Below are 23133 nucleotides of genomic sequence, written 5' to 3' on the forward strand. Positions count from 1 at the left end.
TGTGTCAAAATTTCATAGATTTCTATTCACTTAAACTAAAGTTATAGTGCGAAAACCAAGAAAATGCTTATTTGGGCCCTTTTTGGCCCCTATTTCCTTAAATGTTGGGACCAAAACTCCCAAAATCAATACCAACCTTCCTTTTTATGGTCATATACCTTGTGTTAAAATTTCATAGATTTCTATTCACTTTTACTAAAGTTAGAGTGCGAAAACTAAAAGTATTCGGACGCCGCCGACGACGACAACGTGATAGCAATATACGACGAAAATTTTTCCAAAATTTGCGGTCGTATAAAAATTGAAAGAAGCATATTCGTTCAACGAAAGAGATGTACAGATGGTAGGAAGGATATACTAGTAAAAGAAACTCATATGGAGGGGATATAAAATATGACTGGTAATTTCCAAAAGAATCTTAAACAAGAGGCCTCTTAAACCTCTATCATTATCTTTGTAAAATTGTAACGGTACAAGAATGATAATCTTAGAAGATGATTCTACAACTTTCTGAAATACTGCATAGATTTATTGAAATTGACAGTTTTATATTTCATTCATGTCCTCTAGAGCCCTGATTAACCATTTTTTTAAATTAATAATGTTAGACCATACCAAAGGGCCAACTTCAAATCCTAGGTTAAAAAGAAAGACTGTATTACATAAAAGAAAAGACAAGTAACAGTCCTTAATTTGAGCCCTTTACAGAAAACTAAAAATCAAGCAACCTGAACCACCATCAAAATTGTTTTCAAGAAAATTTAACCATGAATTCCATGATCTGATTCTATATAAGAATCAAGTTATTCAATAAGGCAGCTCATTCTTCACAATACTACATTATTATTGACTATTCAGTACTGATGCACAATAATCATTGACAGAAAAACAAACAAACAAATCACATTAGAATTGTATTTTGATTTCAGATGTTCGTTTTTTACTCCATTATTTTACTTTCAAAATTAAAATAACTGAAATAAAACATTATGTAATGACAATAATGTGAGGAAAAAAGCCACATGAAAGTTATTTCCTAGATAATATGCTAAATGTATTGGATGGTATTGATCTTGACTTAGGTAATGGATTTGTCAGGTGGCAAAACTAAATATTTCTGTTTGTTTGAGAATCTTTTTCTCTTGATCATTCCAAAAATAAACCATGTAACAACTCTTAACAATAAACCATGTTCTAAAGATCTCAGAAATCTTTCAATATATAAATATAACCATGGATTCCATGATAGATAGATGTGTGTTTTCAGTATACATGAGTTGTATAAAAGGTTGATTATTTTCATACCTTCCAATAGACCATAACAATACATTGTGTTTATTTATAACTGGTAGAACATTGTCTGCATCAAGACAGTCATAGTTCTAAATATAAGTACATTTAGTACCATTATTACACGAAGTATGTACTTTATTGATAGTAACATCTGTTACTAAATAATAACTTATATCTACCATACATTTTGCAGAGCATAAGAAACTTGTGTACCCTAACAAAGTTTTCAAAAGCATAGATCATATAAGAACAAGTTTTAGTTCAATATAAGAGTATTTAATTAAACATGAATTAAACAGATCAGAAAACTATGTGTAGAAACTGAGAGATAGGTTTTAAATCAGAATTTCACTCTACAATGCAAGAAGTGTTTTCCTCAAAGGCATAAAGATTCAACAACCATGCATGTAAGTAAAAATATTCATTCTTGGAAAGGATCATCCATTAGAAGACTGCAAGAACATATATAGGACTGAAATGACCGATCAATATTTTTGTCATTTATACATATAGCAACCAAGATATATTGCTGTTGATAAATGTTCAGAACAATGTCAATGAAGAATTGCTGACATGCAAGTTTTTATCATAAATTTTTAGACAAGATATAAAGTCAATTAATTTTACAAAATTGATGCAAAATGTATAGATTGGCAATAAAGGTCACAACCTACTTTTGACAGGCGGCATATTCCTTTAATAAGCTGCAACTGCAAGTAAAATCAGATGGTCCTATCTCGTGTAAATCATAAACTGAATTTGAGGAGAAAGATAAGTACCACCCAAAAGATAAATGCTGCATTAATAAAATTAATGACAAGCATAAAGTAGGTGCTGAATAACCAAAAAAAAAAGTAAACATTCTCGAACATCTTCCGAAAAGATAAAGGCACAAAACTTTAACTGTTATTCAATAAACATGGCCTATCTAATCAAAATTTCAGTTTCAAAATCACTTTTTCAAGCTGTTCAAACTTTACAAGTGTAAAATTTCAAAAATTTCTAAAATATTTTTTTTTAAAAAGCTGCTTCTTATTTAGATAGATTAACATCTTAGACAAAGACGAGAAATAATTGACAAGACTTTACCCTTCAGTTATACGTATTTCTTCTCCATCTGATATAACCTCCATTCTAGTAAGACAGCTATAAACAACATGGCAGTAATAATCAACAAACAAACCCCACTAGTACTGGCAGTGTTATACTCAAATTACCTCTCAGAAATCTCATCATTTATATAACCAAATGTCAAAATAAAAATTGAAAGGGAAATTCAATATTATTGCTAGGATATCATAGACAAAGATATTGACTAAACATCGGTAGTTTGGTAACTAAATGGTATTTACAAGAGAATATAGATCAACAGTTTTCAATTACTGCACTGACTTACTTTCATCTTACATGTAATGTTAATGTTTGAAAGTAAAATTGTAGGAACTTTCATATTAAATATGCAGTAACACAGTATAAACTTAGGGATTTAAAAAACACAGTGGGGACTTGAATACAATGACTCCTAAAGTTACATTAAAATGCATATTAAAGTTTTCAGTCTTCGAATATTCGATTTTTTATCAACATGTTGGTATGAGTTGATTATGGCAAAATACTTTTTTTCAATGTAAGGCTGATGCTTATATTTACAAATCAAATGAAAATTCTGAAAATAAGAATATTTTGCTTTTCTACAGATTTTCTATTAACCCTTACGATGAGACAAAATTGGGTTTTTGGAGGGGTGGGCTTCCATGGTCTGAAACATGACGTTATGAGGCCTGAAACTTTGACAAGTAGTGTAAACCAGAAGACATATTACTACTGATTTTGTTTATTATCAAAATACATCTAGGCTATTACTACTTCCGGTTGCAGGTCTAGTTTAAGTACATAATCAGAAAAAATCAGAAAATTTTGAATTATGGTGCAAATGACCTTCTTTAGACTAATGTACCCAGATCAGTATCACTCTGACCTAACAACTGTTGTTATATATGTGTTCAATTGGGTTCACCCTACATGCAAACTACAGTTGGATGCATTACTGGGACATCCAGGTCCACATGAAGAATGAAAAAACTTCAAAATAGACGCTTTTTGCATACATTAGGACCAACTTTGGGGAAAAAATGGAACTAATTGCCTTTTTGTTATCTTTTATTTTGGTTGAATGGTATGTCAAAGAGTTAAATGGGAGGTTTCATTTCACTGGACTAGTATACTTATTTGTTAAGGCCCTAGCTGGAGCTAACCTGTGGGTGTGGTAAGTTCTTGTGTGGCTTTGGGTTTTCTCAGTGTTCTTTGGTCAAGTTATTGTCTCTTTGACACATTCCCTATTATGTTTATTCATAAGAAAAAGTAATAGCTTGCTATGAAGACATGGTTGTGTATATGAATACACAGTTTTAATCATCCCTAATTTTTATCAATGGTATTATAGTTTTCCCCAATATCTGTTTCCAATTTCATGGAATTTTTAACATTTTGAAAATTGCTAAGAAAATGAAAATAAAGTGTTGTCCTTAACAACTCATCACTGGTGTACTGCTTACTGCATAAAGTCATTTCGTTCAGTAGTATTGGTGTAATATACATTTGACATTTGTTTGTAAAGGATATATTTCTTGGACAATCAGTCTGACTGACAGACAGATGCAATATAACCCCCTTCCTAGAACAGGGATATAACCCTAGCAAAAATTGAAAACCATAATGGGGATATAGAGTGGTAGACTACATAATATGACAAACAATTTTATTTAGTATGGAAACTTGCAAGAATATGGGCTCAGTGCAGTATTCAATATATATCATTACTTCAAAAAGCCAAAAATGGTCAAAGTTCTATAACTCTAGAAAAACATATCAGTCAAACATTTCAAAATTACTGTATAGTATTTGACTTTGCTGACAAACAACCATAAAAACAGATCCTACCAAGTAGGAAAGCTATCAAAGAATTTGTTTGTTACATAATTGTTTTCCCATTGAGAATCATTCATGAAGTTAGGTTCATTTAAACTGTTTAAGTGAACTAGATATCATTGAGATGGGAGCCATCTCTGTGGGCCCCGCTGTCAATAACGTGGGGTAAATAAGTTGTATGGATAATCTGATATGAAGCATTATTTGAAGTTATTACATATAGTCTCATTTGTGATTTTATTCTAAGATTTTAAGTTAAAACTGATAAATATTCTCAACTTACTTTCATAGTATAATAGTGATTTGACTGCATGATGTGAACTTATTGTTGACTACTCTAAGGTGACTTCTGGATATATGGATTGATGTTTGAACAATATGTTTAAAGGTGCTGCCCAATTGATATTTGTCACATATTTTTAGAATTATGCTTTCAATATATTATGATCCACCAAGTATAAAGTATGAAATATTAACGGTTCTCGAGAGGTAGAGCGGACACAATTTGTTAAGAACAACGAACGGATGGACAGACCGACGGACTGACCTTTGACCTAGGATGCATACATTATGACACATTCTCTGGTGTTGGTTAATATATATGTTAAGTTGAAAATGTTTGTCAGGTATAAAGTATGAAATAATAACAGCTTTCCTCTCAAAATATAGTGTGGATCAAATTTGTTAGCGATGTTCAGACCAACAGACAGACAGACCTTTGACCTAGGAAGTTGTACATACATCATGACACACCCTCTGGTGGTGGTTAATACACATGTCAAGTATAAACTTTGAAATCATAAGGGTTATCTAGATATGGAGCGGACACGATCTTCACCACAGGACACGGGGTTGTCAACTGAAACCAGTTTTTTTACCTTGACCTTTGACCTAGGAAGTTGTACATACATCATGACACACCCTCTGGTGGTGGTGGTTAATACACATGTAAAGTATAAAGTATGAAATCATAATGGTTCTCTAGATATGGAGCGGACACAAAAGTGTTACGGACGGACAGACGGACGGACAGACTGATCACTATAGGGTGACCCGCCTTAAGGCGAGGCCCTAATAATTTACAAATAACATTTAGAATTTACAAAGAACTAGATAGGAATTCAGACTATACAAAAAATGTATTAATTAATGCACTCAAAATGGCCTAGATTGCAATATAAAAAATACCCTATTGATCCTTGTATTTTCTCTAATGTATAAACATTATTGTTAAATGTCTCTTCACATATCTTTTTGTATCAAAATACTTGATATAGATATAAATGTGTAGGGTATACCTCAATTAACAAAACAACCCTACTATGCAAACAAAAAACAAACAAAAAAGTCTTTTAGAGATAAAAGTATTTTTTTAAGCACTGCATATGTTAATATGCAGTTGGCAATGTTAGTAAACTTGGTCTTATTTTGAGTTAACTCCCTTGGAATAGTATCACCTCGTGCATTTGTCAAATTTTTAACCATTTAGTTGCAATTCAAATATTTCAAGATAGTCTTCTTTTTTAATTAAAAAGACTAGTTCAAAATGAAATTGAATTTTTCACTTTGCAAAATTGTGAATGCATAATAACCAAGTCTCTAATATATTAAAATAAATAGAGATCATGACCTGATTTTCAAATGTTGATCAGTATTAGCATTTAAAATTATCCACTACAAAAAATATTTCAACATCAAACAATGAAACCTTTAACTATTTGTCTGCCATTACTAGACATCACACAGGATCCGTAAAATTTTGATGTCATAAAACAAAATATCTGACGCCACAATGGAAAAGGGATTGTTATATGACATCAATATTTCAAGTGGCACAGATTCTCGGGTCAGCCAGGAATAGCAATAAGGTGCATTCTAGTGGCCAAAAACATTTGCCTTGTAACATGACAACTTTAAGTGTAACATATAATCTATAAAACTTACATATTCTGAATCACCAGCATCTGAACCTTGAGGCTGAAAGAAAAAAAGATAATCGTTTTATTTAACTCAAATAAATGCCTTAGTGATACTTATTCTCAAAATGTGGACACTGAATTATATCTCGCCTACCAACAGAAAATTCTACAAACGATTTTCTATTGGACAGCAACATTACTTATTGATTCAAAGTTGCTGGAACATGACATAGGGGCAGGGCCTCAAAATAGTCGACAAACTGAGATAAATTGAGAGCAATGCAAAATTTACAGAAAATACAATTGATCTATCTCAAGTAGTTCCTATCAAACAAACTTGAGTAGATACATTGAAAACTGCTTATGACATAGTGACACCGGGATCAAAATAGAAACAATGTCAAAAATGTCAAACAATTTTTATGCAGATATTAATGCAAATTTACAAAAAATAACTTGATTTATCACATGTAGTTCCTATCAACTGACCAGCAAAAAACAATTGACAATTGTCAAAGATGCCACCAGAAAAGCAACAATGGTCTCGCCTTCAGCAACAGATGAGACCGAAATCATACACTCCCCTTTCCCTCTCTGAATGTATGAGTAACGTCATCCTGTATCCTCTCCATCTAAATATCTACCTAACTTATACATATTTGCAGTTTTTTCAAAAGCATATTTGGAATTGGAAAGTTTTCACACATACAATAGCTTTAAAAGAAAATCTAACACACAGATAGATAGCAACTTATTTAATACCCCATTCCTGGTGTAAGGGGGTTTGGGGGGATTATTTGCAAAAGAGACATTTTGAACATTTAAATTTTGTCAAATTCGGTTTTTCATGCTGACCAAGAGCAAACATTAACGTAATGGTTGTGATGAATAAAAAGCTAAAATAACAATTACCTCAACATTTCCTGACACAATTAAACATGCATAAATAATATCATTTTAAATAATAATAACACTTCAAAAGGAAAGGAAAATATCATGAAAATAGCAAAATTAATGTACATTTAATTAAATTATGAGACAACATAAAAGAAAAACTTTAAAAATTGAAAGAAAAAAAAAGAAATTTTAAGCATGCTCTTACCTGAACAAAAGTTTTAAAAAGGCAAATGTAGAAAAAAGAAGTTTACAAAGTTTACATTAATGAAAACATTGTAAGGATGGACTTGGTTATTTCCCATCATAAAGAGCTTGTACATGATGCATCAAAAGTAAAATTTGATATTTCTGTGTAACTATCATAAAACTGAATACAGACAAGAAGAAGTCAGTGCATTTATAAATAATTACAGAATCTTGCACAAGAAAAACTGTTCACAGAAGTAATGGACTAATAACTCAATTGTTAAAAAAATCCCATTCCACATAGACCCTATTAAAACAAAATCATAATGTAGATAAGACTACAATATTAGGACATTACAACAAGATGTGTGAAATGTTGTCAACATTCATTGCCTTTAATTTCTATCTAGAAATTCTTAAACGACAGAAGTGTGAAAGAAGCACATTATATATCTTTGTACAAGCTGCAGGAAAACAACATAAATAGTAATTCTATATTTGATTTGTTTTGAGTTAGCTGAAACTTAAAATGTCAATGTCAAGCAAATTATGGCTAATTTTTCTTTTTAATTACCAGTGTTTATAATACTAGATATAAAAGATATTAGGATACTAAAAGGAATTTTCCATTACTGTTACGTGAATCATTATATAAAGGTGTAATGTTATTGTATCGTATAAAGTAACTTTTCCCGTAACAATTATGACACACTGGTCACACCGTATTGTGTAATAAAGCATACAAGTAAAAATATTCATTTGCTTGAGAACTGTCTTTGAGTATGGTTGACAACTTTTTTTTGGAATTTAGATTTTGATTGGTCATTTAAGAATATCGGTAGATACCTTTAAGTATTCAGAAGTATATGTTCAACATTAAATACTCTGCAAGAGGGTAGTTTCTGCTAATGTTTTGTTTCAGTCTGTTTAGGAACTTGGTCGGATCATAGATGAATCAACATAGATGGGAACCAACATTTGCTACTTGTATATTGGACAGTTGGAATATTACACATGCCACCTTTAACATTAAATCATGTGTTAAAAGATTAACATTTCACTATGTAATCTGAGATAAAAATAAATTCATACATTTTCCCCATTTTTAGCAGATATCATCTTCAAAGTGCTCCTGAGAGGCTGAACTGAATGAGAGGTAGTTCCTGTGTCAAAGTCAAGTTTCAAAAAATATAACCAGAATGTTATTGTCAATAACTGTACGACAAATAATAGTCAACATGACTTTCACTTAAGCTAGAGGTGTACAGCAACCTATAGTTAAATCTTGTGTTTTTTTTTTTAAATTACAGTTCATTTATAACTGAACTAGTATTCATCATTGTTAAGGGCCAGTTTGCTACTTCAAAGAAAAAGTAACCAGCTTAAACTGTTTACATGAAATTCTGTCAAAAAGTTAATGTTCCATTTCATTTGGGTTTTATTTCATATTTTTTCTGGTTCTTTTTCAATCAATATCAACAAGTGCTTGGATATGCAACACAATCAAAGGTTAAAAATTAACAAGTTCTACTGAGAAAAAAAACCTTAGTCAAAATCTTTAACTAATGATTTTTAGTACCATAACAAACCAAAAAATCTCAAACCTATCCATTGATCAAATTATTGAGCCATGTAACTGGGCGAAAAAAAGGAAATTGATCCTATAACTTCAGCAATCAAATTATGCTCATGGGAATAGTTCTAAAAAGTATTTCACTGGTCTTGTACAAATAGAACAACACAATAACTTATTACATTTGTGAACATACTGGTAGTAGTATTATCAAGGGACAAAATTAAGTCAACTAAAAAACTTCACTATTGATGAAGAATACAGTTACAGTGTCAACTGTAATGATGTGCTTCTACAATTTCAATATCATAAAAATAACTCTTTTAGTTATTATTCATAGAGTTACATACAGTTCTAAAGAAATAAATGTTTCAAGTACAAATAAATGGGGAATGTGTCCCAGACACAGATGATACAAATCATATAAAGTTATAAGGGACATAACTGAAGAAAGGTAAAAGAGACACGACCCAAATTTGTAATTGATTTGAGTTTTGTGGTATAAGTATCTTGTATAAGTTTCATAACATTTGGTTGAGGCAAAACAGAAACTGAAAATTCAGCAATATTTCCATTTGTAAAGGGGCATATTTATTGAACAATAAAAGTGACACCCCCAAAATTCAAACTTGATATGTATTTTGTGGTAATAAGCATTGTGTATAAAGTTCATTGCATTTGATAAAGGCAAACATAAGTTTACTAATAGAACGGAAACAAATTTCAGCATTTTTCCATTTGTTAAGAGGCATAACTCCACCAAAACTCAAACTTCCCCTTTGTTTTGTGGTAATGTGCGGTATATATAAGTTTTATAACATTTGGTTGAGGCAAACTAGAGTTAGAGAACGGAAACCAACTTTGGGAAGTATGGACAGGTAAAACATAAAAAAATTGAAATACCATATCAATGTGAAAACTTGTATTTCATTTCATCGCTATACTTCTATGTTTGTTGTATTTTTGTTTCAAAATTCTAGTTAACCAAATCAGCTAAAAGCAAAATTGCTTTTTAATAATAATTTTTGGCCTGCTAATCTTTTTATATACCAGTATATGTTTACTGTCAAAAACATAGATGTTGTGAACCAATAACAACTGCTGACCATGGTCCCAGTAGATCAACAAATCTATGTGTGTAAACTAAATCCCAGATCTGCAATCTAACAAGAGATGATTGATAGACAATTGATAATAACAAAAAATGTTTTGATTGCTGCCAAATCTGATTATCTAACCCTAACTATAATTGGACATGTAAAACTTCCACAAGAATAGATGAGCTGTAGGAGTATGATTAAATTACAGGGACATGTAGTGGACTGAACTATTGAAATGAGCTACAGGGAATAACAAAATCACTACAAATATACAAATCACTACTGCTCCATTTAAATGCACACATAAACAAAATAGCATTGCTGTCCTCTTCTAAATCATTCAATAAAATTATATGTTATGTGACTTATGTCCAATCAAACTATTTGGATAAATCATTCAGCAAGCAACTGTTTCGGTAGGGAAAAAAATGATTTAAAGGAGATGTGGGTAGATATTGGTATCAATGATATAAATGATCAACAAGTTATCTATAAAACAGACATCTAGAGATCACCATACAGATTTAAAAGGGCCTGTATCACTAACTTTAATCATTAAAAGTCTAGGAAATTTGTGAAAAAAATCAACTTTTGGTTTCAATGGTTTCAAGAAGTAATCAAACAGACTTAACACAGCCTGATTAGAAGCCTTGTGTAAAATCAAACCTAATACATGGTGTCACATATCTCAATAAAATCTGTGTTACATATAGCTGCTACTCAATACAGTGGAAATAGGAATATAAATTTATTCCCTAAAGAAAAGACCCTATTCCTTTCACAAACTTGTCCTACAAGGTATAGTTCCACTGTCACTTCAAAGATTACAGAATTGTCCATTTAATGACATTGGCTATTCTTACAGACAATGATAACCCAATTGTGATCTCCATACAATAGGTCTTATATTACCTCTCAGAAATCATGTTGTCAACTTTGGTTCTATTTGAGTCAATTACAGATCCTTTTAACACTTAATCATAGCCTTCTAACGACTGTCTTCATATACTTAAGAGTCAGACAATCCAATATTAAGCAATGAGGTTTCAGATGGGAATGACAGCATATGTTGAAACTCAATTTTCAAGTATAAAAAGCAATTTTCCTGTCTTTTGGTCTTGTACATTATTAAAACTTCTTAAATAATTAAATCCACTAAAACCCAGAGGGTATGTTGCAACAATTTTCAGAAGAACACAAAAATTGCATTAAAAAAGTGTATGTAGCCATTTCAACATCTACTTCATGATTTTTTGTTTCAGTAATTATGAAAAAGGCTGGAAATTTAAGTGCATATTTTAAAATAGTTGCTATCAGTTAATCTCCCCTAAATGCATCTTCAGACCTCCCTCCCTTCCCCTCGAAAAAAAGTCTGTATGTTTATGTCACTTTCCTTAAAATCAAGAGTCCATATCAACTCAAAAGAAACTCTACCATTTGCAATTTTGTAGAATCAAATGACAATATATATTTTTGTCTAATTCTGTCAAATACTTTGGTTGAAAGGAATTAAAACTGGCTGTGAACTATGCAAGGACTTGTAAGCCTTTCAGTTACTTTAGGAAGTACAATTCTCTTTTGATTGGTTAATACATTGGTATGTTTTGGGATTTTTCAAAGGACGTCTTTGTGCTTATTTTTATAAAAGCAGCTGTTTGTAGTTTAATACCATCACTGTGTATGATCTGGGTTTTTTCTTTTAAAGTAGTCATATTCATCTTGACACTTCACTCTATTTCATTTCATTTTCATTCACGCCTTTATAACTTTAGAATCTCCATAGCCTCAAAGTTTCAATAGGCTTTAATGAAGGTAGATATGTAACAATTAGATAACTTTTTGACACATGAAAAATCAGTTGACACTTTCTGTCTACAGTCAGGATGAAGTTTGTCATCCAAGGTATTGATTGTTGATAATGGATTAAAAACAAATGGCTTTTCTGTCATATTTTCGACACCTCAAAGGAACTTGCCATTATGGACACTTACATCCTTGCTGCATGGCACATTAAAACTATCATCAATATCAAATATTGACCTATCAATACAAACATTCTCATCCATCATGTGTTTCGGAAGTCTAGGAGATGCAACTACTCTAAATGTGGTCACCAAATGTTGAAGATGCAAGGTGATAAAGTTTATTTAAGAGAGAACCATAAGCTACAATAACTAGTACAAGCTTAACATTTGGTATCTTCTGTGAGCCATTTTATGCAAAACAACATCATCTTTTTGAAAAAGACAGATATTTTAAAACCATTACATATCACTATGGATTATCCATTAGAAACCAATACTTCTTCATTAATCATTTTACTTTCAGCTGCTTTTAAGGCAATCAGAGATATGTCTCTTAATATCTGTGTGACTTCATGCACCTTAATCTCTATTTCCTTTACAGCTTTTATGCACAAAACTCAATTTCTACTAATGTTTGAAAATGTTAGTACTTAGCCTGCAATTTCTCTTTTTTATTCAAATTATCACTTACTCGTAAACATAAACCCTTTTTCTCAAAATAAATGTTTATATGATGAGAAAACTGTGAGTAGAGCTCATATATTTATAACACAGTCAATACTCTGGGACCAAACATTTCAGAGATGTGTTCAACTATTAGCCTTCTTGTGTACATATCTTAATAACTAGAAAACGTGAAGAAAATTGTTCAAGAAAAGAGACAATAGACCAATTTAAATACCTTTATTTGAAATTATCATTCAAATAACATTTTTTTAAATCAAAAGCATGAAAAGGTTAGCTGTATGAGACAGGAGCTTAAATCAAAATAAATATATCATACCAAATCTTAGTTTACTTTGATTATCAAAACATCCTTCAGCAATGTTCAGTAAGTGAGGGTTTAAAGAATTGATCATGACATCACCACTCTTTTTCAGGACATTTTCTATAATGCTTTGTACCATAAATGGAAATAATCGACTTTATAAATATTATAAAAGATTTTAGACATTTTCTAGGAAAATCTCCAACAAATTAAATAATGAGTTAGCATTTAGATGACAGAAAAATGACAAGAATATTATAATTGATTTATTTCACACAGAGATATTATGAGATCCTTTTCTTTAAACAGACATGCAACAGATGAATGTACGGAGCACAAAGCAAAGCCATCAGCAATGACCAGCAAGATTATATTCTTAATATTAATATTAATAGACTAGAAAGAAAAATCTATCTTGCATGCTCATCATGAAATAACTGTGAAGGTACTATGAGTAATAATCACAAAATGATACTCCCTTGCAAAAGTATATGATTGTGTAATATAAGAAACCTTAAAATAATTGAGTTTAAAATCAAATAGAATGTGCCTTATGCCATTATATAGCGAGGATTCTGAGAAAATTTCATTAAATTCTGATAAGGTGTTTAAGAGAAAGGGATATAAATTAGTACTGAAGTGTGCACATCATTTGATGAGGAAAACTGTGAGAATGTCATTATGATTGGGATAAAATACAAAATATGATAGGTGCACAATAACATTAAATGATAGATTGTGAGAAAGTTTCAATATAAGAGTTAAGAAGGATTTGTGGATACAAATTGGTAACACCATACAAAGCAATGGTTTTGTAAGGGTAACCCCAAAAACAATTCTTATATATAAATAAATCAAAGGGTTCATAATAGCATTTTTAGTTTCAATAAACAGTAATCAGCGGTTAATGAGGACTTTAAAATACTAAATGGGTACCCCCTAATAAAGCAATGACAAAGTCAATATCTTTGTAGGGAAAATTCTGATAATTTTGATGGAAAACAGGAAGTAGGTAGAAACTGACGTTAGGGACATTTCTACGCCTTCAGATTTCCTTTTTTTAATTTGGTTTTCAAGATACAAGACAATCAATGCATTGTACCATTATATTTTTTTTAGCCATAGTAGTCCTGTTGATAAACCATATCACTATTTGGAAATCTGTTCGGCTTGACCTGTGAATCTGATCCGCTTGAACTTTTGACTTCATATACAACCATTCCTTTTCCATTGTGGTATCATATTTTCTATTATGACGTCAAAAGTTTACAGATACTTTTGTGATGTCCAGTAATGGCAAACAAATAGTGATAAAGTGTATTGATGGCAAGAAACAAATAAAAAGCTGAATAGTGTTTATGAGAAGGTTATTGTGACAGTTAATGGCAACAGAAAAATATGATGACAGACAAAAACAACAGATGTACATGTCCAGCAGTTACAATAGCTCACATTACCCAAAGTGCCAATTGCGCTAAAAATGAAAGCTTATTTCGAATTGTAAAAAAGTCCTAACAAAAGGCAAAACATGTTGACTATAATAAACTCTTACCATGCGGTAATTGAAGGGTGTTGTTGTCTTTGTTGTTTTATTAAAAGGCAGTTAAATAAAATGACTTCTATCAAACAAATAATAAAGTGATCTTACGACTACAATACATATCCACTTAGACTTACCAATATGTAATTTACTGTACCATCCTCATAATCATACATAATTGTATCTACATACTTCTTAAAGCTAACAGATCGTCCTTTGTTTCTGGAACGGAACACCCAGAAAGAAAAGATTGATCCAAGGTACTTTGCATTCTTTGAATCTGAGCTATCCTTCATTTTAATTAATAGCTTGGAGTCTCAATGACACTCCATTCCATCACACAGTAAGGAAAAATCCAATTGCAAATCCATATACATTGTAAAAACTACAAAAAACATTGCGTTAATTGTCTTTCAAGTCTTCATTTAGTCAGGGTATTAACAAACTTAGTGTCCTAGAACAGCATATTTGATAGTCATAGGATCTAATAGCTTTCTGTATTAATTACATGTCCAGAAACTGATGTAACAATATTCATATTGTCAATTTTCCAATATTTCCTGCCATGAAATTTATACAAACTCATCAGAAAAGAAGACATTCTCATGAAAAGAATAACTGTCAAATGTTGGAAATTCCAAATAAATTTCAAATAAATCCATTTTCAAACAAGTTTTTTTTTCAGGAAAACAAAAGGAAACTGAGCAAACATCATTAAATTCTGCATAAATGAGGCAAAAGATAATTTTTCATTTTTTCAAATGACAATAACTAAAGAAATTCCACAATCCAAGCAATGAACAAAATTCCTGATTAGAATTTGTAGACTATGATTTGTTAAATATTAAAGTTCGGTGAACTGTCATCCCACTAGTAAATCATTCTATTCTGAACTTGCCGTTAATATTACCATTATAACTCAATCCAATACTTTCTTGGCTATACTTGCCTTTCCTTTTATTAACAATTATTTCTTCATTTTGTGGAAAAAAAATAGCTGAAGAAAGACAGTTAGTCATAAAATATTTATAACAGATATCTGTGATTGTTTTTTCTTAGTTTTAACTATTGTATGAGAAATACAAAAACCTTGTTTACTTTGATCAACTGCTAAAATATATACTATAGAGTACCATGTGAAAGCCTAGTTAATATAAAAGGAAACTTTAAGCAGTTTTTTATAGCACCGAGTACAGTGACATCACCTATATTGAGATGGGGTGGGGGGGTTGGGATTTACAGATTTGTACACTTAAAGACATGGTTTTATTGCAATTACATCTTTATACAGGATTTAATGTGATTAAATCGTCTCATAATTACAGCAACCCAACAATGCTGAATGGAAATAAATTTGTCTTCATTGTATTGCTTACTCAGCTTAGGAATTATAAATGGTTTTGCCAAGTCTTCTAAATTTCTGCTTTTTGTTTCTGAACTAACAATGCATGCATTTAGGATAATAGATAAAAATACATGGGTCCTAAATCATTCACCACTAAATAACTCCCTATACAACCAAAGGAAGGCTACTTTGCACAGATTTCTCAACTTTTGGAAAGCATTTATGGACCATGATTTGCAAGATTGATGTCACTGCAGTCAACATAGATCTGACAGCTGTAGCAGTAATACAAAAGTATGGAGGGTATACATAGTATATGTTATAAAGGAAAGGCCATTGCAATCACAACTACAGGCAGGATTGGGCAGGAGTACTTACATTTTCTTCATACTTAATTTAAAAAAAATATATTACAATTTACTGTATTCCTGAATATCTTTTTTCTCAATTCATACTTCACAAATAAAGCTTTCCACTTGTTTGAATAGTTATAATTTGAACAGCTTTAGTATAAATTTATGTTCTTTCCGTGTAATATGGCAGAACATTCAATGCAGTTTCAATCATCAGAACCAGTCATTAGTGCTGGGAAACCATTTACTCAATAGAAAAGATAATAGCTGTGGCCATTAAACTGTCTGTTTCATGATATAATGATGAACTCAGATTTCATTCTAAGAAAATTGGTTGATTTTCAATAAATCATTTTTTTATTTTACATCTTCTTTTTAGTTTATCTGTTGTCTGTACAATAAGAGTATATTCTGATATTCTGATAAAAAAAAATTGGATTCTAAAACTTCAATGGATTTTTTTAAAAGGGGCATAAGCTATTGATTTCAAGATGAGAATAAAAATTAGGTATTTTTGTTCTGACATTTCTAAACCTGAATAATTTGTTTTTAAAAACTGATATGCAATTAATTGTAATGAAAATTAATAAGGGAAAATATCATTGATCTGCACTGATTTGATCAGAAAAAAATTGACATCGAAAATTGCTTTTATTTCAATCTCTGGACCATCATGTAGGAAATATCCTTGATCTATCACAAGTACTTTCTAGCAAACTGATTAAACATGAAAATTTAATAATAAAAATTGATTATTAATTGAAAGTCGCCAGACTATGAAATAGAGGGCAGGGTCTCAAAATTAGCCTCAAACTGATATGTACCGATAGTAATTTGAATAAATAGATACTATCATTGATCAATCACAGGTAGTTTCTATTACACTGATTTAATTAAGCAACAATTTGTTGACACCTACCTCGTCTCAACTCTAAAAGCAAAACCTATGGCTTACTTTCCGCAGGCTACAAAACCCCATTTTAAATCATTAACAAGAAGGATGCCTCCTTGCACTATCATTTCTATGTTCAGTGGACCGTTAAGTTGGAGTCAAAAATCTAATTTGGCAATTAAATTAGACAGATCATATCATGGGGAACATGTGTACTAAGTTAAGAGTTGATTGGATTTCAACCTCATCAAAAACTACCCTGACCAAAAACTTAAACCTAAAGCACTACAGACCAGCAAACATAATGCCCCTCTACTATCGTAAAAATATCATAAAAATATCAGTTTTGCACATTGCACATATACTCAGCATGTGTAGTTATTGAAAAGAATGCCAGTTGCAAAGATGAAACAAATAATTCTATATAGGCAGACTGGATCAATCTTATCAAGAATACAGGTAGAAAAGCAATGAATCATGAAACTGAGGTCAAGATCAGATTTTATCTTACCTCCTTTACATTTCCAGGAATATGATTGGTTAAAAGCGTCCGCATGCAATCCGTGTATATTTGATATTAGGTTAGTAGGGAGGCGGGGCTTATCTCATACACAGTTAGTAGTGGAGTTATACGTCCCTTTATATCCATATTAGGTAAGAAGGGGGAGAGGCTTATTTCATACACGGTTAGTAATGGTGTTATATCCCTTTATAAAAGCAAAACGGTAGATATAGTGAGAAAAAACTTAAAAGTTTCAACAGACAAAGAAATTGATGATTAAGATTGAAATAAATTCATAAAACACATTTAAACCTTACAAGTCGTTTTTGTTGGCATCTGTTTTTGAAGGATCAATGGAAGTTATTTCTTAATGCTATATAACAGAATGGAAGACTTGCTCATTTTGAGAATCACTTGCCTTAATTTCACACATTCAGATACCAGTAGTCGGTAAGATAAATTCGTTACATAGTGTGCTAGTGACGTAATACAGTATATATGAAGTCAGTATATTCCATATGGGGATTCAAGCTTTGCTCTCACCCCATATGGAGTTTCCTGACCCCATATATACCGTATTAGGTCACTAGCACACTATGTAACTAATAATACCAGTCAGAATGGCATGTACCCATTTCAACCATTTCATTAACCATGTTGACCTACTTCTTATAGTATTTGAGAAATGGACCTAATTGCTTGACTTTAACCTTGATAACTGATCAATGAAATAAGGTCAAGGTCAGGTGGACCTTGGGACAATAATGCCAGAAGAAATAAATGTAGGATCGCTATGTCTCGCTTTTTCGAAGGCTGGACAATAATATGATCTACATGTCAGTCTTTTAGCCAAGTGGTTTCTGAAGATTTCCTTTTTACAACAAATTATAGATCTATGCCAAATGATGCCGTAGATGGGAAAAGCAAAGGTACATTGCCAACACAGGACCTTGGGACAATAATGCCAGAAGAACTAAATAAGACTTCTAGACATCCCCATACGCACTCAGTTTTAAAATCTTTGGACCTATATTGCCAGAACCAGAAGATGTCTTAACATCTAGTTTAGTTATTTCAGCAAATAGTTCTGAAACTTTTACTGGAGGAATGATGAATTTATTATGCCTTTTTTCAGGAAATTCATTTGTACATAGTTTGTCAGAGTAGTAAAATTTGAGTTGCTTGGTGCCCTGCTATGCCTTAATTTTTCAACACAAGAGGTGAAATAATTATTGAACGTCTTAGCAATTTTTTTATGATCTGTTGTTTTATGGTTTCCACTTGTAATAAGTTCATATGGTTTTGATGGATTTACGAATCAAGTTTTCAAGACTCTGTTGAAGCAGCCAAGATAATTTTACAAAGTTCGTCATTTGAAACTGGCGATAACGATCTTAATGATTCACCTTTGAATTTTATATCAGCTCTCATTGTATCACGGTTGTAATTTGCTGCATCATTCTTAGCCGTGAGATTGTCATGAATGGCACTTATTTTTCAAACATAAATTTCACAAAATTTGTCAGCCAGAACTTTTTCATCTTTATGCGAAGGTAGTATGTTTTCTCGCCTATTGCCCATTAAGTCATTTGTCAAACAATGCAATTGCTTTTGATCATGTTCTATCTCAGATATTTTTGTTGAAAAATAGTCCTTCTAGGATTTAAGGAGAAGCCTGCTTGCTTTCAGACAGGTATCGTGAAATATTTGACGATGAACTGTCAAATTCAATTTCCCCATTCGTTGTTCTGCTTTTTGACGGTCTATCATAGCTAAGCGGAGTTTGTCTGTATACCACTCAGTTTTAGGACGCATTATGATGTATCGATTTTAATGGTGCATGCCTATCAATGATTGAGCTAAGCTCAGTGTTATACAGGTTTAATATATTTTTAACCAACCCTTCACGATTTAGAACCATTTTAGTGCTGCTCTAATCTTGTATGAAGTCAGTTGTTTACCAGCTTAATACTGTCTGAGTTTTGATTGTGATCAAATTATTGACATAATATAGGTTTCTGACACAACACAAATGTCAAGATCTTACAAATCTATTGTGCAATACTGTGCAATTTAAGATTTCTTCTTGAAACTTCAAAAGTTTGAAATTTGAAAAAATTGTGTATGGCCCTTTTATGGCCCCTCATTCCTGCATGAATAAGACAATAACCATCAAACTCAACCACAGCCTTCTTTAAGTGATATGGAACTTTGTGGTACAATGTCAGAGAGATCCATACACTTACACACAAGGTATTGTCCAGAAACTACAAAATGTATATTTTTGGCCCCTTTTGGGCCCTTGATTCCTAAATTGTTGACACCAAAGACCCCAAAAAGAATCCAAACCTTTTAATTGTGGTATTACACATTGCGAACTTAGACACAAGTTTTTGTTCCTGAAAGTAGAAAAATGTTTGTTTTGGGGCCCTTTTGGGCCCTTATTCCTAAACTGGTGGGACCATTATCCCCAAAAGCAATCCCAACCTTCGTTTTGTGGTATTTAACATTCTTGTCAAATTTCAAAGAGATCCATTCACATGAATTAAAGTTATTGTCCGGAAACCAAATGTGTCTTCGGGCAACAAAGACAACATCATACCATTACAGGTATACAATCCAAAATTTTTTCAGTCTTATGAAAATGATTTTAAGGTAACATTACACTTAGTAAATACAGCTGGGGTATAAAATGTACAGTAAAACAAAACTTAAGAGTATACACAGTGATTTCTTTCAGGTTATAATTCTGATAAATGAGTATTAATGTGAGAAAAACTTATTTTAAAGAGTTTTCTATTTGAATAAATGGTTGTATAGGTTGCACTTTGTATATACAGCTGTTTCTCAAACAACGCCTCTTTTAAGGAGATCTTGAATATGCATAGAAAATAAATTTTGTTTACATACTGGTTCCCAGTTGTGCTCTCTGTGTTCCATTTCATAGAGACATAACTTGGGAACGTTACCAGTAAATAGACATGTGCATATTGTTTACATTGAAATCTGTGGTAACCCTTCATTGGAGGTAAGGGTAGTTAAGAACATTAGTGTTAGTTTAAACTCTGAAAAGTTCAGATCATATAAACAGTCAGAGCTCTGACATAAACAAGTCAGAATAAAATGACTTCCATAGGTCAGATATAATTTGATGTAAGTGTTGTCTCCCTTCTTGCACTCAACAGAATATGACTTGTACAGGTCAGTTTATGTCAGACTTTAATTTATCATAAAATGACTTCCACAGGTCAGCTTTTGCACAAAATATTGTGACTTAATATCTTCATATTCTAATAAGATTTATGTCCCTTTTTGAGGCATTTTGACTTAGAGAGGTCATTTTTTGTTCTGACTTGAAGCAGTCATTACTACCACTTTGTTACCAATCTCCATAAAAGTATAATCATGATAATGATTACTAGTTTCCAATCAAAGAGTTTAAAAAGTGGGGCTCATCAAACCTTCTTCTAATACCAGAATCTTAACATAAAATATCTATCTCATCAAATTCAATCATTTCAAAATACAAACAAAAACCAGAGGAGAAAAAATGGATCATGCAATTTTCTGTCATTATCAAAAGATTTACAAAATACAATATTGGATACATTTACTAGTACCATGACAATACCTTGAATCTTCCAAGGAAAAATAAAGGATTTATTCTCATCCACTTTAAGCTAAATTTATCAAGAGCAAAACATTTATTATTTTAATATTTCATTGAGGTAAATACTGCTGTGCTAACTGACTCAAACAAGTCACACTATGTTCTGACTTAAAAAAGTCAGTCAAAACTAAACTTATTTCAACCAAGTCTAGATCTGTCATATTGATTTAAAAATGTATGGGAAAGCCAGATATATAGCACAGAGGAAATAAGGTCCCCTCAAGTCACAATGAGGACTATAAAACAAATTATTTGGTATATATTCAATATTTAAATGCATTTTCTTTTAAACAAGTCAGTCCAAAACTAATTTTATTGCAATTTTTAGAGTGGTGCACTGACATATGATATCAAATGAAAGTATGGGAACGTCAGAACATAGGAAATGTATGTAAGATCCCCTAAAATAAATAACCATTTCACTTAATTGTTTCTAAACATTTATCAAATAATAAATTCACAGATGGCAGATGTAGAAGCATGACTTAAAGGAACTCATTGTACACCTAGCTTTGATTGGAAAATTTGTTCTGCAATCTGACTTGAACAGGTCAAATCATGTTCAGACAAATTGACTTAAACAGGTCAAATGGGCATGTTCAGACAAATTGACTTAAACAGGTCAAATCATGTTCTTACTTAAAAAAATCAGTCAAAAACTAAGTTTATGGAAATTTTTAAGTCAGGCATTGCCATACATGTATGATATTAATGTTATGTATGGAAAAGTCAGATAAAAGACACATAAACTACATGCAAGATCCTCTAAGATAAATGACCATTTGATTTAATTGTTTCTTAAAAAACTTATTAATAAATAAACTCAACAGTGGCAGATTCAGAAGGGGGCTAAGACTAAGAGGAAGAACACTTAGCTTTGATTGGAAATTTTGTTCTTCAAACTGACTTGAACAGGTCAAATCATGTTCTGACTTAAAAGAGTCCGTCAAAAACTAAATGGCTTGCAAAGTTCTGTAAAAGTCAGGCATTATCATGATTGTGATGTTATAGTTAGAATGTATGGATACAAGTAGGAAAAAAAATCACAAATATTAAGTCACAATTGTAAGAACTATATAAAAGTTTATTTGGTATATTTTTGATATCTTAATATTTCATTGAGGTAAATCCTGTTGTGCAAACTGACTTGAACAAGTCGCATTATGTTCTGACTTCAAGGAGTCAGTAAAATACTATACTTTAATTAAGTATTGCAACTTTAAGTCTGGGATTGTCATATGCATTTAAAAATGTATAAGAAACTCAGATAAAAGACACCCAATAATAAAGTCACAAAAATGTGGACTATAAAAAAGTGTATTTGCATTGGTATACTAGTATTTAATATTCAAATATATTTTGTTAACAAATTTCTTCAAATTATCTTAAAAATTTATTATATTTCTGTATTTTCATGACTTTTTTTCTCTTCAACTAACATTTGAAACTTTTGGTTTAAAAAAAAACTTTATTTTAAAAACCATTTGACTGAATTGTTTCTTAAAAAAATTTATGAATTAATTAACTCTACAGTAGCAGATTCAGATATGGAGGGGGCTTAAAGGAAGAAGACCTAGTTTTGATTGGACATTTTTTCCCTGTCAACTGACTTTAACAGGTCAAATCATGTTCTGACTTCAAAGAGTCAGTCCCAACTAAACTTATTTCAACTTTATAGTCTAGTTTTTTCATATTGATTTAAAATGTACAGAAAAGACAGAGGAAATAAGGTCCCCATACGGCACAATAATGAGGACTATAAAAAAGTTTATTTTGTATATTCAATATTTAAATGTATAATTTTGTTTTAAACTGGTCAAATTATGTTCTGACTTCAAAGAGTCAGTCAAAAACTTCACTTTAGCTAATTATTACAACTTTTTAGTCTGGCATTGTCATATGCATTTAAGAATGTATTGGAAAATCAGATAAAAGACACCCAATAATAAAGTCACAATAACAAGGACTATAAAAAAATGTCTTTGGTATATTTTATATTTAAATATTTTTGTTTACAAATTTCATCAAATCATCTTGAAATTTTATTATATTTCTGTATTTTCATGACCTTCCCTATGTTAATTTAACACATTGAACTTTTGGTTGTAAAATATATTATTTTAAACCATTTGACTGAATTGT

At 31.2% G+C, this 23133-nt stretch overlaps 1 protein-coding gene across 6 annotated transcripts in view; it reads right to left on the minus strand.

Moving 5' to 3' along the window:
* LOC134712491 (disks large homolog 2-like) overlaps positions 1-23133 on the minus strand; it is a 104786-nt gene that overhangs the window by 69242 nt on the left and 12411 nt on the right. For 4 of the 6 annotated variants that reach the window (XM_063574091.1, XM_063574088.1, XM_063574089.1 and 1 more), the window contains exons 5-6: positions 6166-6198; positions 1968-2003 (exon numbers count right to left, since the gene is read on the minus strand). In XM_063574091.1, the coding sequence (XP_063430161.1) occupies positions 1968-2003; positions 6166-6198 (69 nt within the window). Of the gene's footprint in view, positions 1-1967; positions 2004-2382; positions 2439-6165; positions 6199-23133 lie in introns of those variants that run through there. The other 2 variants (XM_063574090.1, XM_063574092.1) reach the window with 2 other exon arrangements.

Source organism: Mytilus trossulus, chromosome 3 (genome assembly GCF_036588685.1).
Source record: "Mytilus trossulus isolate FHL-02 chromosome 3, PNRI_Mtr1.1.1.hap1, whole genome shotgun sequence".
Taxonomy (NCBI): Eukaryota; Metazoa; Mollusca; class Bivalvia; order Mytilida; family Mytilidae; genus Mytilus; species Mytilus trossulus.